Source organism: Chionomys nivalis, chromosome 5 (assembly GCF_950005125.1).
Source record: "Chionomys nivalis chromosome 5, mChiNiv1.1, whole genome shotgun sequence".
In the NCBI taxonomy this organism is placed as follows: domain Eukaryota; kingdom Metazoa; phylum Chordata; class Mammalia; order Rodentia; family Cricetidae; genus Chionomys; species Chionomys nivalis.
Window position 1 is genome coordinate 11,520,710 of NC_080090.1, and position 16,959 is coordinate 11,537,668.

Below are 16,959 nucleotides of genomic sequence, written 5' to 3' on the forward strand. Positions count from 1 at the left end.
AGATATTTTGACAATTATTTTCCAAGTGTTTACTTAGACAATTTAAAACACGTGATCTGACCATGTCAGATGTTTTCTGCTGAGGCTAGTGGCGTGTACTTACTGTTACTATAGTAGGAGAGGCACAGCCTTCCGAGAGAGTTCTCACCTGGCATGGAAGTGTCTACTTGATTCTCACAAACCCCAAGAGAAGCGATGAATCGGAATGACGGTACAAGACTTGTTTGGGTTTGTTTTCCAAGAATCATGAGCTCCACTTACTTAGCCTGTCCTGCGCCGTGGTGCTTCTTGTTGCTGATGAGAATTTTGGTGAATTCTCCCCGTCCTTCCCTCCCTGCCTCTCAACTATCCCCTACTAGCCAAGGCAACTTCTTGTCCTGTATTCATTTTTATTGAATACAGGGTTTGCAGCTCAGCACCACAGTCAGCACCAAGTCCTCAGAGTCCTGCTTCCCTGGGCTTGTTCAGAATTCACTTGTGAGCTAGAATGAAAGGCAAAGCTCCCCAATAGCCTCAGGATGTTTTCTGCTAGCCGGTTAGCTTTATAACTCACGTGTGTTCAAATTGTGTTTCAAATGACTTGGCTTTGATCACGCACTTCACATTTTGAGTGCCTGGGTGGTGTGGGTGAGTCCAGAGGATGGTTCGGGAAGCCTGTTTGTGCCTAACACTGAACAACTGAACAACTGACTCAACCAAGGGCAGACAGCCGGACAATAGAGAGTTGGCTATTTTAGCATGGAGCCCCGGGCGCTGCTGGAGCCCCGGGCGCTGCTGATGGCTTCTGTGGTGTTTGCCTAGCTCCTCTTTACCCACAGCTCGGCCGCTAGTCCTCTCACTTCCATCTTTGCTTTGCTATTCCCCTTTGACTAATTCCCCCCTAACTCTGACGAAAGTGACACACACATGTCACTGAGCAGGGACTGAACGTCAAGCAGGGTTTTCTGTTTGGTAGCCTGTGGGTGGGTTATACCGAGGCTAAATCAGGCTCGGCTACTCGGACTTTATCTCTTCTTTTACGAGGGCAGGTGGTAGGGCTTGGCTTTGCTCCTCTGAGCTCAGAGGCTGAACATGTGGGGAGAAGAGTGTGAAGCTTTGACCTTTGACCATCAAAGGGTGAGTCACCCACTTGTGGGAAAGCTGCAGACTCACCCCTGTGTTGAGCATTCAGAAGTGAACATGACCAAAGGTGTTGTACAGATGAAAGGGAGAACTCGAGAGAGGACTTTCTAAGATTAGATTCTTGGAGGATGAGGGCTCCTTCCTCCATTATAGCCTTGCCCAAGGGATAACGGAGAGGTTCTTAGTTATGAACTTGCTTAAGGAGCCCTCATAGACTTCACAGTTGCACATTGATGGGGGAAAGACTGGAGGGGACGCTTCAGGGCACAGACAGTGTTGCACTGGCCACTTGTTTGGGTCCACAGTTCACTGACACTCAGGCCGTGGTTCATGCTGGCCTCCCATGTGTTCAGTGTGTCAGCGTTGCTCTAAGCTGAAGGAGAGCCTATCCCTGAAAGAGGTTTTAAAGAGTCCCGAAGCACACCTGCTGAACAACGTCCACATCCCCTGCATAGGCTAGGCTGTCCCTCCCACTGACCCCAGTGGAGCTGCTCCAACACTGTGTGCCAGGTCTGAAAGTGGCAGTGTTCTGTGTCACTCTCTTCCTAGCATGGGGTATTGGGCAGAAGGGGCTGCCAGTGTCCTTTAGAGCATGGTGCTTTTGAGTGAAGCCAAGAGCTGGTTTATTGTCCTTGAATTGACCAGAGCTTATCAGACAAAAAATTCTAAAGGTTATACAAAGACCAAGCCATTCTCCCTAGTCCCACAGTCCCCTGGATCCTAGGTCAGTCGTGGGAAGGTGCTCTAGGGTAAGCTTAGAAGATGGTGTTTCTTCAGAAGGCACCAAAAGCTGGAAATGACGAACATCACCTTGGTCCCAGCATCATGTGTGATAACAGTTGCATGCTCTGTGTATTTGACCCGTGGAGATGTGTGTGGAGATTTGGTCTTGAGGCCCTACAGGTTTTCAGAGGTCTCATGGGATAGCTGCCTGGTCAAAACCTTGATTCAGATGCTGCCTGTTGAACACTGTAACATGTACCTGGGGTACTTTAAGTACAGTATGGATCACCTAGACTTCTTAGATTCTCAGAAAACACCTGCCTCCATGACCTTTCCCCTCCCAGTGCCTTCCCTCACACACTCAGAAGCTGACCATTCACTCCTGATCTCAGAGTCTAGTCGCATCATGCACAAACTCCAGTTTGCGGCTCAGGTTCTGAAAGATCAGATGATGGAGGAGTTGAGACGAGCCTGAGGCAAATCACCAAGGCAGAGAGCCATCTCCATCACCTGGTGTGAGCCAGTGACAGAGTCTTGAGCAGAAGAGAAGTCTGAGTTCTAGACACTTCCTCTGAATGTGGGTGTACTGGGCCTTTATTTCCTTATTTGTTTAAAGTTTCTGAAACCTGCCCTGCTGGTTCTCAAGGCTATGATCAGAATGCAGCTCACACATGTTGGAAAAGCAAGTTGCTGCCCAAACCTCCACATTTCAGGACACATTTCTGACCTGCAGGTCTTGCTTGCAGGCATGCAGGATGCACTTATGGGAACTCCGGAAGACACTGGGCATTGTCCTGTGGCTGGATGCAGATGCCTGTATTCTTTTGGTGTGTGGCTAACCTTGTGTTTGTGTTTCTAGGTTGGGGGAAGTTTGCTCGGCTGACCAGAGCTCTGACAAGCAGCAGGGGTGTCCTGCAGCAGCTGGCCCCCAGCGTACAGAAGGGCGAGAATGTTCACAAGCACTCGCGCCTGGCAGAGGTAAGGGTGGGCAGAGCCCACTAGCCTTACTTCCTGGAGGCATATGGGCTGGTATGCCAGTGTGGAAGGGGACCCTTGGAACACCCCCCGCCCCAGCTTCTTGGCTGGGACTTTGGTTTGTCTGGATGCTATAAACTGTTCTCTGTAACCTGTTTTGGCTGTTGCACTTTGCCGTGTGTAGCAGGGTGGAGAGAGGTGTCAGTTCACTTTTCTTAGGACACAGCAAGGAGCTGGAATTGCCTCTTATTTGTAAAGGAGACCTTTAAAACAACTTATAAGCCATAGGTGATTTCGTCATTTTAGCAATGCATGCTCTTCAAGGAAAACATGGTACAGGAATCGAAAGGAAGCAAATGAAAATCTCCTGTGCTCTCTGGCCATGTTGTATTATTTGGTGCACATTAAATGCTTTTCTCTGGACACAATCCTATTCCTAAAGAGGCAGAACTCCACCTTTAATGTTTATGAGGCTGTGATGTATCTGAGAATGGCCGTGTCTTCCTTTCTTTATTGAGAAGAATCATTTGGATGGTGGTGGCAGCATTTATTTATTTATTTATTGGTCATGATGTGGGGCTCAGCTTATGACTGAAAGATTGCTAAGTAAGGTCTTACAACTCACAGATGTTTTCTCTCTGTTTCTTCCTCTTGTTGATGAAGTGACTCTCGCTCCTGCTTGTCCCCCTTGCTACTGTCATCTGGCCCTCCTGGCTTCTGTGTTGCTCCTTTTATGTGTATCCCAGGCTGGCTTTTCCCGTTAATATCTACGTGTCAACTCCTTTATTACAAGTCGCTGCTTAACTACCATTTCCCCACGAAGCAGTCAGGGTTTTACCTGAGAAATAGCTAAGAGATTCACTGCAAGGAACTAGCCTGTTTGGTTGTGGTGCTTGGCTGTGCATTGGCCGGTCAGCAGACTAGACACTCTTAGGAGGAGCCAGAGCTGAAGTGATGGGTAAATTCCTTCTTTCCTTGCATATCTGTTGTTTTTCTCATTGCTGTGGAAAATACTTAACAAAAGAAACTGGGAAGGGTTTGCTTTGGCCAAGGATTGAGGGAATGAATTCCACTATGGTGGGAGAGTCTCACGACGGGAGCGGGAGGCAGCCGGACGTGTTGCATTCACACTCAGGAAGCAGAATGATAAATGCGGTCCTCAGCTCATTTCCTCCTTGTTATTCAGTCTGAGACCCCAGCCCATGTGGGGTGGGTCTTCCCTCCTCACTTAACTCTCTCTGGAACCCCTTGTACTGACAAACACCCAGATTCTGTCTCCTGGGTGACTCTAAAGCCTGTCAAATTGATGGTCAGGATGAGCTTCACACCAGGACAACAGCCTTCTGGTGTTGAGGCCTTTCATCAGGGTGGACGAGTCCTGGCTCAGCACAGAGGGCATTCCCTGTCCCCAGATGTTAATGAGGTCTGCGGCATCCCTTTACGGGGACAGGCACATCTGTGTTTGCTGGACGGCGGGGTGCCAGGGCTTTCATTCTCTGTCAGTGGAGTGGTCACACTCTTTTCCTTCAGCCATGCTGACCTCCCAGTAAGAAAGCAGCAAAGTTGCAATTCTGCCTTTCAGGGTCACTGTCCCGTGTTTGGTGCAAGACACCACCATTTCCCAGAAGGGAACGCGGCATCTTCAGTGACTGCACCTGTACCAATACCAATATGTAATGCTGACTCTTAATGGCACATGTTATATCACACGACAAGGAGACAGAAAAGACAAAAATAATAGCATAATTAAGCAAGGGGCAGACAAGTGCCTCATCCACTTCTTAACCTGCTTTAGATATTTTTCCCAATACATAATATGTCTTATAATATACCATCTACTTAAAATTTTGATCTAGTCATTTATGTGTGAGGGTATGTATGCGTGTATGTGCAGATGTGTGTGCTCAGACAACAGAAGAGGACATGAAGTGTCCTCTATCACTTTCCTTATATTCTTTTGAGGCAGGGTCTCTCCCTGAATCTGGGGCTTGCATTTTCATAGCTCAGTTAGAGGCTAGCAATCCCAGCATCCTCCTGTCTCTACCCCCCTTGGAGCTGATGTTACAGGCATGTGCGTGCTGCCTGGCTTGTTACATACGTGCGGGGATCTGAACTCTGGTCCTTTGCCACTACTCACCATTCCTCTGTTGATCCATCTCTGGTCCAAACCTCCCCTTTGTTGTGCCTGTTGTTCGGGGATGAGCTCATGGCCTTAGAACCACAGTTAGCACTGAACAGCTGTTCGTAGTGTGACTTAATTCATAGAAACTGATTTAATGAATGAATGCAAGAAGGAACTGACCTAGTTTTGTCTACCTGTCTGGCCCCTTGATTCCAGAGTGAGGCGAGAATCTGGGCCTCGTCCCAGGAAGCTTCGGTGGGTGCCTTACTGATCTTGTCGACCTTTACGGACTGCTAGCGTTCGTGTTTTGCTGATTTTCTCTGTTGCTTTTTTGTTTGCCATCTTCTTGGTTTATAGGCAATTGATAAATTGCGTAGATTTAGTTATTTATCTTAGCCTTCTTTGGATTTAATTTTCTCTTCTTTGTCTAGTTCCTTAAAGCAGATATTTGGATAACTGATTTTTAGCTTTCCCTCTATCAAAACGTAAGCTTTGATAAATTATAATTTTAGTTACATTTTTATATATTTAGTTAAAATACATCTTTGTGTGTGTGTATGTGTTATATTTGTGTATATGTGTGTATGTGTTTGTGTGTGTTTATGTGTGTGTATGTATTGTATGTGTGTACATGTGTGTGCGTATGTGTTGTATATGTGTATGTATGTGTGTATATATGTGTGTGTATGTGTGTGTGTATGTGTGTGTGTGTTGCTGCATGCACCCATGCACACTCAGAGGCCAGAGGAGGTCATCAGGTGTCCTGTGTGTCACTCTGTACTTTATTCCTTTGAGACAGGCCCTCTCACTGAACTGGAGCTGGGCTGGTGACCAGCATGGCCCAGCTGTCCTCCTGTCTCTGCCCCAGGCAGTACTGGGGCGGCAGGTGGGTTTGTGGCCACATCTGGCTTTTTACATGGGTGCTGTAGATTTGAACTTGGGTCCTCATGCATGCAAAGCAAGTGTCTTACCCACTGGGCCGTTTCCCCAGTCCTTCTCATAGTTCTTGTCTCAGACTTAGATGCTGCTGTGTGTCCACGCAGCATGGCTATGTATTCTTGCAGAACTGGCCCCTAACTATCACGCCGCCTTGATAAAGTTGTTTCCTCTGAGTCTGTTGGAAGCGGATGTAGTTACCCTGCTTTCATTTGATTAGTGCCGGGCCGGTACACCCTTCCCCATCTCGTCTCCATCTCAGATTTAATACGGGGCTACAGACAGCATGTGGCTGGATTCTTTTTAAACCAGTCTGACAGGCTAAGCTTAATGTGATTATGGAAGCTCAGGCTGCTGGCTGTCATGTCTGGTGCCTCTGCTCTGCTCACTGCCCTTGGTTTTCTCTCCTGTGGTGTTTCTTCTCGTCTTGTTTTTAGCTCAATATTTTTATATTTCAATTTTTGATTAGATAAAATGTGCTCCCGTTTGTGTGGTATGTGTATATGTATATGTGGTTTTGGGTGGGTACATGTATGTTGGGGCATGTGCACACGTGTAAGTGTAAGTTAGAAGTCAGAGTCAGGTGTTGTCCTTAGTCACTCTGCGTTGGTTTTGAGACAGGTCCTCACTGAATGGGGAGCTGACTGATGAATCTTGGCAGGCTGGCAGTGAGCCCCAGGAGCCCACTCTCTGCCTCCCCAGCACTGAGATTACAGGCACAGCACTGCTGGACTCCACTGTTTCTGCAGGGGCTGGGAATCCACACCCAGGTGCTCATGCTTGCACAGCAAGGGCTCTGCTCCCTCAGCCCAAAAGTAGCTTCTCTTAATGCTTGTTTTAGCGGACGCTCCAGAGTTTGCAGTATATACGCATGTCCGCACAACACTAGACTACTCCCTGGGTAGTGACGGTGCGTTCTGACACAACATATCCGTGTTCTGTTCCATGGACCATTGCTCTCCTTCATGCCATTTATAAATGTACATCTGCATGTACCTGTGTAGTCAAACACATTGTCACTATTATTTCTACTACATGTATACATGCATGTATGTATACACGTATGTGTGTATGTATATATGTATGGCAGTCAAAGGAGAATTCAGGGAGTCAGTGTTCTCCCCCTACCACATAGATCCTAGGGGTCAAACTTAGGCCACCAGGCTTAGTGACCGGCGCCTTTACCCACTGAACAATCTTGCTTACCCATGTGCCTATTACTTTGATTAAACTTATTTAATAATAACAAAATGAGACTAATTTACCTTTATTCTCTCTCTGAGAGTCTTGCAGTCTCTAAGTATACCTGGAGTATGGCCTGTGCCGTTTTCCTTCTTTGGAGTGAACTTTACCTCCTCTGTTTTTGTGAAGCCCATCTATGAGCAGCATGCTCACTTGATCTTTATTTGTCTGAGAAAATCCATTTCCCCTTCCCTTTGGGGTGTGTGTGATTACGTGTGGTACAGATGTGTAGGTTGGTGTGCATTCTCTGCACACTTTTGTTCAGTTTTGAGATGGTGGTGGTGACCCTTATCTTTATATCTCTTAAGGTGAGCATTGTCAGCCAGACAGACTCTGACGCCCCTGGGAGTCAGCATGCCTGTGGGGGATGATCCTGACTGTGTTTTGTGTGGGAACCTGTCCACCATGGGAGGCACCCTTCCCCCGCTGGGACCTTGGATGTGTAAATGGAGAGAGGGAGCTGGGTAGCAGCAGGCATCCAAGCCCACTTACTGAGCGGCTTTGAGCTCTTGCCGCCTTGACTTGACTCCTCTGCCATGGTAGACATGCATCTGAGACATGAACCAGGATCGCCGTTTCTCCTCAAGTTGGTTTTGAAAGAGTATTTAAAGACAGCCGCCGAAAAGACACTGAGACAGTTGGGCAATGTTTTTATCTATGGCTCCTCTCAGAATTTCTGTTGCTTCTGATAAAATGTGGCATGCCTAGGTTTGTTTTTATTTGGGGGGCAGCATACAGCGAGGATGGGGAAGCGTTCCACAGTCCCAGTGTCCATTTAGTGAGCCTGGACCATGGACCGTGGCCTTCATGGCTGCATTAGAGCCTCCCCTCCTCTCTTAGGATGCTTAGGATGAGGAGAAAACAGAGATGCTGGGTTTTTCCTTCCAGGACCATCAAGGCCAAGCCTGGTAAAGTGGTTTCTCTGGAGCTCAAGCCTTGTTGAGAAGAACTCTTGGAGCAGAATGACTCCTGTCTGCCTCCTCTTGCCAGACACTTAGAGAGATTTTTTCTCAAATCTCCTTCAAGGAGGCAACACCCAAATGTAAAGGTCTGGGACTGGGTTCTGCTGGAGTGTCTAATTCTGAGTCTACCTAGCCAACAGTGGTTTTCCGTAGCCATCTGGGTGGATTTGCTGCCTTCATTCTTTCTAGCAAGGGAGTCTGCTCAGGACATATTCCCTGGCAGATGGCAACTCCCATGACCACCTGGGTCCTCACTTCTCTGATGACGTAAGAGGGGCTCCTGACTTCATAGACAGGCAGCTTTTGCTGTGTTGTGAGAACCCAGTAAGGACTTCCATGCCCTTCCCAGGCAGGGCTGGAAATCAGAAGAGCCTCAGCAGGAGGCAGAGGAAGTCATTCTCTCAGTCAGATGTCCTTGGTGAAAGAGGAGAAAGGAGCCCAGGGAACTCCCTCCTGCCTGTGTGAGAGCTGACATGGCAGCCTGTGCTTCTGTGGGCTGCACGTGTTGTTTTGAAGGCCCTCTTGTTTGTTAGGTTGTTCCTGTCTCCGAGCTCACCCAGCTTCCACCCTCCTTAGTGTCTTTGTTCATATTCCCCTTGCTGAGACGGCCAGCAAGAGGTACGCCAGGGGCCAGGCTCTGAGTGTGCCCCGTCGGGGTGGGGGCTGGGCTCTGCTTGCGCCCCGCTGGGGGTCAGGCTCTGTGTGTGCCCTGCCAGGGGCCGGGTTCTGTGTGTGCCTCCCCCACCCACCCAGGGCCAGTCTCTGTGTGTACCTCACCACCTTCAGAGCTCTGAACACCTTGGTCAGGTTTACAGAGCAGGAGTCTGGGGCGACAGGAGACTTGCTGATGTTTTGAGGTAATGGGTCGACTATAGTTTAAGCTGAGGCTTATCTGAAAAGCCAGGTGTGGTGGTGCGTGCTTGTGATCTCAGGGCTAGAGAGTAGAGGGAAACCGATTCCTGGGACTCGCTGGTGAGCCTGCCTAACCTATTGTCTTAGGGTTTCTATTGCTGTGAAGAGACATCATGACCAAGGCAACTCTTATAAAGGAAAACATTTAATTGGGTTGACTTACAGTTCAGAGGTTTAGTCTGTTATCATTATGGTAGGAAGCATGGCAGTGTGCAGGCAGACATGGTGCTGGAGACGGAGCTGAGAGTTCCACATCTGGATACACAAATGGCAGAAAACTGAGACACACTGGCCAGACTTGAGCTTCTGAGACTTCAAAGCCTACCGTTAGTGACCTATTTCCTCTAACAAGGCCACGCCTCTAATAGTGCCACTGTGACCTTGCATCCAAACACACGACTCTGTGGTGGCCATACCCATTCAAACCAGCACACCTATGAAGTGAGGTTCAGCCAGTGAGAGACTCCGAGTTAAACAAACAAACAAGGGTAGGCGCCCGGAAAGATGGGTCGGCCATTAAGAGGATCTGCCGCTCTTACTAAGGACCTGAGTTTGGTTCCTCATCTGCATTAAGAAGCTCATCACTGCCTGTCACTATAGCTCCAGGGCTTTTAACACCCTCTTCTGGCCTCTGCAGGCAACTGCAGACATGCACATATACTTGCATGTGCACTCATGCACAAAAATAATCTATCAGATTCTAAACCCAACTTGTTTCCTATTTGGGGCCATTTCTTCTGGATATGATCTCTTCTCAGCCCTCAGCTAGACTTTGTACCAGGGTGTGTTGGTGACCTTTTTCATCCTGTGACAGAATTCTTGACAGAGACAACCGAAGGGAAGAGGGTTTTATTCTGACTTGGTATTCACCTGTAGAGTGAAAGAAGGACCAGTAGTGGTTCAGGTGCAGAGTCCCTGGCAGGGAAGAAATGGTGGCTGGGGCAGTCTGTGCCTCTGGCCATGGAAGCACAAGTCAGCTTGCTCTTACTTCTCAGACCAGGAACCAGACAGCTTGGACTGGAACTGGAGCCAGAGTGTATAACTTCCCGAGGACTGTCTTTCAGCAGCCCACTTCCTCTGGTTAGGCCACACCCTCCCCAAACTGTGCCACCAACCAAGGATCAATGTTTGAACACATAGGCTTGTGGGGGACATTTTACATTCAAGTCATAGCCTGGGGTGACTAGGTAAGCTCTGACTTTAGGTGGTAGGGTCCCATGAATTTCCTCTTGTTGGGGAAGACAACTAAATTTACCTCTTGCTCTTAAAATGATCTTATGTCAGTGTACAAACTGTACTGGGAGCCTTTATAAGCTGGGGTCCCTGGTTGCCGAGACTGAGTGATGCTAAGGAAGAGGAAGGGGAGTTGGCTGGGGTAAGCTCAAGTAAGAGAGGATCTTCAAAGTGGGAGCAGCTTGCCAGTCTGAGGAGTTCCATGAGTGTGATGGGCAGAAATGTTTCCCAAGGGAACACTTGCTTGTTCAGTCACTGGCCCTTGTTCATTGGAAACTTCTGTCTATTTTGAACTAATAGCTGGAGGCTGTTAGCTAGCCATTATCTCTGTAGTTGAGCAAAATGTCCTTTAACAGGAGTGTGAAGGGTTTCTCTTGGAATCCTGTATCCCTCATCTCCAGGAACTTCCTAAGATCAATGTTCGGTTTGTAGAAGAGAAGCCCTGGCCCCATTCAGCTGACCTCACTGCGTTGGCTGCAGTGTGTCTGCCTGGGCCCACTCTGCTCTGGCTTTTCTTTCTGTGGATTCTCCATAGGGGATATGTGGGTAAGATCCCGCTTCCACCCACCCATTGTTCCCTCTCTGGCACTTTCCCTATTCAGAAGCCAGGTCGGTATGCAACCTGAGATCAGCAACAGTGATGGATGGGGTACACACCTGTGGCCAGGGTGAGTGCACCCAAACCATGACTCACGGTCCTCCAGTTGCAAGTCCTGTGGTCCTGCAGTGCAGCTGACAGCCACCATCCAGAGGTGACAGGATCTGTTCCTGAGGCAGCAGGTAAGGTCATGACCTGTCTGGCAGTTTAGCAGTATGACTTCAGGTCGTTTCACCAGGGAGGGGTCATCATTTCCTCTTAGTTCTCAAGTAGAGTGGGTCTAAAAGAGAACGGCTTTATGGGAGAGCCACGTGGTTCTGTGTGTGAGCATCTGTGAGTGCTTACACTGAGTGATAAGTCTCAGTTAGATTGTGACTTTTGTTTTCCCATATCCTGTTTTGAAAACTTTCTCAGTCTCCAGAAATCAAACAGGTTCTTTATGAGGCTTCGAACTAGAACCGAATGGTGGGAGAGAGGACGCCATATCATTCTGCCTTCTTGCTGAAACTTGGTTATCTTTGGCCTACATCCTGCCCCCAAGTCCTCCCCTATGAGTTTAATATTTTTTTAAGTGAATTTTATGTTTAAGTACGATCATGCTATATCTGTTAAAAATATCATGTTAAAAATGACAGAACTCCCTTTAATCCCAGCACTTGGGAGGCAGAGGCAGGCGGATCTCCGTGAGTTCGAGACCAGCCTGGTCTAGAAGAGCTAGTTCCAGGACAGGCTCCAAAACCACAGAGAAACCCTGTCTCGAAAAACCAAAAAAAAAAAAAAAAAAAAAAAAAAAAAAAAAAAAAAAGACAGAACTCATACATAGATTTTATAATTTTAATATATATTATCTTTAGTGTGTGTGTGTCATGTATGCTGAAGTGTGTACGTAGTGGTCAGAGAACAGCTAACAGGATCCAATTCTCGCTTCTCACCATGTGCCTTTCAGGGATTGCACTCAGTGGCAAGCATCTTTACCCAGTGAGACACCTTAGGCCCAGTTTCCTTTTTTCTAAAGGCTGGACAGAATTTCATATTGTGTATGTGTGTGTGCACGCACATGTGCATGTGTGTAGGGGTGTGTGTGCTTGTACATGTGTGTTTAGCTATACATGGTGTCTTTATTCCTTCATTCGTGGCTGGACACTCAGGTTGTTTCTCATCTGGGCTATTGCAATGGGTGCCACAGTGAGTGTGGGAGAGCAAGTGACCTCTGACCTCTGACCCAGCCATCCATTTCCTTTGATGCTATACCCAGTCACGTGGCTCTTCTAGTTTTAGTTTTTCCCAATGGGTGTAGGCATCTGCGTCTCCCCAACTCTCTGGGGTTCGCTTTCTGCCTCATTCTCACCAATGTTTCTTCTCTTTAACATTGATAAAAATAATTATTCTGATAGGTGTGGGGGGCTCGCCAATGATAGTTTTGATTAAAAATATTTAATTTATCTTTTAAATTTTGTATGCATGTGTGTCTGTGGACATGAGTACAGGTGCTCACACAGCCTAGAAGAGGGCATCAGATCCCCAGGAACTAGAGTGATCAGTAGTTGTGAGTCACCTGATATAGGTGCTGAGAACCAAACTTGAGTCTTCCCCAAGAGTAGTAAGTGATCTGAACTGCTGGGTCACCTCTCCAGCCCCCTTGGGTTTAAAATTATTGGTTATGTTGAGCATATTTCCTTACACTTGTACCTTATATTGACAGTTAGGATGCCTTCTTTTGAGAGGTGTCTGGTCCTTTGCTCATGCTCTCCCTGAGCCATTTTCTTGTCGTGGCTTATGTGGCACCATTCTTGTAGGAACATCAACAACGGTCTGTTCCCTCAGAGATGAATAGGAACGGACAACAGACCAAAATAATGATACCTTGAGGGTGGAGCCTACTGAATCTGTTCAGTTTCAGGGACTTCCTGAAGTTTCTGTGTTGTTTACTTGCTGAGTCTGAGTGAGCCTTCCCTGCAGGATCAACTGCTTCACTTCCCTTTAGAGCATCCAGAATTTACAAGAGCTTCCCGCCCAGGTGGAGTGTTTTACCTCAGAGGAACTTGATGCAAAATGGTACTTCTGTATGTACCTTAGATATTTTGAGCATAAGCCCCTTAGCAGATGTACAGCTTGCAAATTAGCCCCCACCCCACAGTTTGTTTCTTCACCTTTGCTCACTGCAAATGTTCTCGAGTTGATGTCACCACATATGTGTGAAATGTATATGTATGTATATACATATATATTATATATTTACATCAAGGTTTTTAAACAGAAATAGGGTTCATTTTTTATCCCCCCTCACATTTATCTTGTTTTCCTCACTCAGCATTACTAAGCATTAGTTATACTTTGAAAGAGTTTGTGTCTCCTTCATTCTCTTCAGTGGTTGCACTGTGTTCCATTGTACAACTGTGTCCAGACCCATGTCTTTCCTCTCCACGATTAGACTTTTGATGGTCCCAGGTGACATTTCATGGCATGTATATCTTGCAAAGTAGTCGAGAACTGCTAACATCCAGTTAGAAATACTATCTAGAGGTTACAAATGTTGATAGTTTCTCATGCCAATTAAAGCCAGGATGAAAACAGGTAGAGATGCCCTTGGGACTTGTTCCAAAGGTCACAGCCTGAAGCTGTGGTCTCCTTCCTGTGGATGCTTCTTATACTTATGTTACATATATTTATTAATGAAAAGCTGCAATAGTTATTGTGTGACTTTTATGGACTTGAACAAATAATCTGTGGTATGTTATAAAGTAAAATTTACACCCAACATTGAATTTTTTAAAAAGTTAAAATTAGAAATATTGCCCATTAGCAAGACGTTGCAAAAGCTATGAGTGTCTCATGCCCATCCTCTGGCTGATCTGGATTCAACTTGAAGTCACAAACAATAAACTGACCCATTGCTAGTTACATGAAAAATCATATTCAGATTTAATTGGTGTCTGTGTGTATTCATTTTTGTGTATGTGTAGCTCTGTGTAGTTTTCTCCTTTTCTATTCTTCCTTTCTCCCTCCTTAGTCTCTTGGTTAATCTCTCTCTTCTCGTCGTCTTTTTTCTCTTTCAGTGTTTCACTTTGGAAACTGAACACGGGTCTTGTTCAACACTAGCTCCATCATTATATCATAAATACACACACACACACATCCACACACCCATCCACACACCACTTTACTAGATACATCACACCCGACTGTTCAGCTTATTTCATTTATTGATAAATCTGTTCTCTTTTCACCATGGAGTGCCTTTCAGTAACCCGACTACAGTCACAGCCTGTCCCTCTTCCTCGGAAACATTAATTTATTCTTCACTGCCCTGACTCTGCAGTGTTACGGGGACACAGTGGTCCTCACTAGCACCCTCTCCAGTCCGGCCTGCCTGTGTCAATGGCTTCACCTTCTTCCACTGTGTGACTGTGCCAGTTTGTTTAACCATCCGCTCACAAAAGCACATGAGTTCCTTCCTCCCTCCCTTCCATTCTCCCTCCCTTCCTTCCTCCCTCCCTTCCTCCCTCCCTCCCTCTTCCTTCTTTCCTTTCTGCTTCCTTCCTTCTATATAAGGCTGGGGTTTTGTGTGAATGTTTGCTTCATTTCTCTGGGATAAACTCCCGTGAATGTGTGTGCTGGATTTTGTGTGTTTGTGCATATGTGCAAAGGGAGATTTACATTTGTAAGAAAGCCATCAAGCTGCCTTCAGTTAGCCATTTCATCTCATAATCCACCTGTGACATATGAGACAGGTGTTACCATTCTTAGATCAAAGCCATTTTACTAAGTGTGTAATGGTGTTGATCATGGTACTAATGAACATTTTAGCAATGGTGAAAAATGTTGAATACATTTAAAAGCTATCCTATTTTCCAAATACATAGCCTCTGTGTTAAAATGTTGGCTCATGTTTTTTAAATCCATATTCTAATTGGGTTTTGTTTTTAATCTGCCCTTAAAGACGTATGTGTGTATACAATTTGTGTTCATATGTTCATGTGTAGTTACGGGTACCACTGTGCATGCGTGGACGTCACAGGACTACCTTGGGTATTGCCCCTCACTTCCTGCCTTGTTTACCACAGCATAAACCAGGCTAGCTGGCATGGGAGCTTCTGGAGTTCCCCTGTGTCAGCCTCTCATTGCACCTATGGCGTGCTGGGGTCACAGACAAAAGCTACCACATCCAGTTTTTAAGTGGACTTTGAGGATCCTAACTCCAGTCCTCATGCTTTTGTGGCAAGAGCTTTATCCACGGATATGTCTCCCCAGCCCATTTTCAGCTCTGGGAAAGGAGTGCGTTGTTTACTCTCTTACCAGAAATGTGTGAAGACCATCCGCCTTCCATGTTGCTATGACCACTTGGCAGGGTTAGAATTCTAAAGTTTTCTCAATCTGGTGAATAACAGTGTTTCATTTTGGTCTCAGCTGGCTTAAATGAAACTGAGGTTCAACTTCTCCAGTATTTATCTGCCTTTTAGATTCTTTTCTGTGTATTTCTTCCTCCTGTTCTTTGCCAATTTTGCTGCTAGATGATTTGTCTTTTCCTGGTAGATTGTTCAACTTATTGGTTAGTCTTTTTTCTTTGTAAGTATTTCTGAGGACTGTAACATAGTCACACCATTTCTATCTTTCCTTTCCTCCCTCCAAACCCTCCCAAAGACCCCCGCCTTGCTCTCTTTCAAATTCATAGCTTCCTTTTCAATCAGTTGTTATTATATACATGTGTGTATGTATAAATACATAAATGCCACTTGCTTAGTATGTATCATGTTATTATCGTATGTGTATGTTTTCAGGGATGACTCTTTGGTCTTGGATCACCAATTGTGCTTGTCCCTGGGGAAGACTACTTCTCCTGCTTTCAAAATTCTTTAGTTGCATGCAGTTCTTTGAGACCTCAGGAGCTTTCCCCTGTCTACTTACCATGCCAGTTGGTGTCATCCGTGTTCAGTTAATGTCCAGGCAGCCGTGTTGGTGAGATTGTATGCATGTAGCTTCTGACATTTCTAGAAGACATAATCTCACAGCAAACTCCCCATTTCTCTGGCTCTTACTGTCTTCCCTCCCTCCCGTCTTCAGCAGCAATCCCTGAGCCTTGGGTGCAGGCATTATGATGTAGATGCATCCATTGGGACCAGGTTCTACAACTATGCATTTCGATAGGTTGTCATTTTCTGTAATGGTCCCTGTCTGCTTCAAAGAGAAGTTTCCTTGGTGAGGGTGAGGATTACCCTTGTCTGTGGGTATAAAGACAAATAATTAGCATGCAGTTAGAGATGATCTGGTTTAGTGGAATGGCAGGGGTAGACTCTGCTCCAAGATCCATGCCTTTACCAGCCCTGACTGGTTGACTAGCTTTCCAGGACCAGCACGATTCCTGTATTGCTGAGTTAGTCTTAGGTACGGTGAGAGAATTGTTGGTTACCACCAATGTTTTCATGACCGTACTCACCCTTAGAGTTATTGTGGCCATGCTGGTTCTCATTGTGGTTCATGGGTTGTCACTGTTGGTTGCTTCTCTCTTTGGGAAGCATGGAACCTTCTAGATAGTCATCCTTTATATGTATGAAGTTTCTGCCTAAAATGGTATTGTCTTTAATAGTGTATATGATTGTTTTGAGTCAGTATTTTCCTAGGATATTTCCATTTGTTTTGTAAGTCTTCTGTCTCTCAGTTTCCATATTCTTGACTCTCGTTTTTAAACCAAGCATCTCTGCCTCAGAAGCATCTAAGTCTTACACCATACGTAGTCTGTATATCACTCCAATACTCTGCCAGCAAGGTATTAACTACACATACATTATCCTAAGAAAATTTTCCCAACTTCCCATGAGGAAGAAATCACCATTATGCCTTGATAAAGCCGGGCCCATAGTGGTGAGGTGCCTTGCATTTAAAATGTAAGTGGTAGAATTGGCTCCATGCGCCTGACTCCTCTGTGATAGTATCTACCCCTTGTGAAGAGTATCATCTTTTATGCTTTTGTTCTTTCAGACGGATTCAGACTTCTTTGGGGGGAGGAATCTGACTTTGTGTTTTCTGTTTGCGATTTTCTTTTTCTCCTTCTCCCTCTTTTCCTCCCTCACTTTGATCAGTTCTGTTTCCCTCTGTTGATTTAAAGGCACACTCTTGTAGTGGGGGCTGCGGGCCTC

At 46.1% G+C, this 16,959-nt stretch overlaps 1 protein-coding gene across 2 annotated transcripts in view; it reads left to right on the top strand.

Annotated features, from left to right (window-relative positions):
* Kcnh1 (potassium voltage-gated channel subfamily H member 1) overlaps nucleotides 1–16,959 on the top strand; it is a 294,537-nt gene that overhangs the window by 47,548 nt on the left and 230,030 nt on the right. For both annotated transcript variants that reach the window (XM_057770318.1, XM_057770319.1), the window contains exon 5: nucleotides 2,705–2,823. In XM_057770318.1, the coding sequence (XP_057626301.1) occupies nucleotides 2,705–2,823 (119 nt within the window). The remainder of the gene's footprint in view (nucleotides 1–2,704; nucleotides 2,824–16,959) is intronic.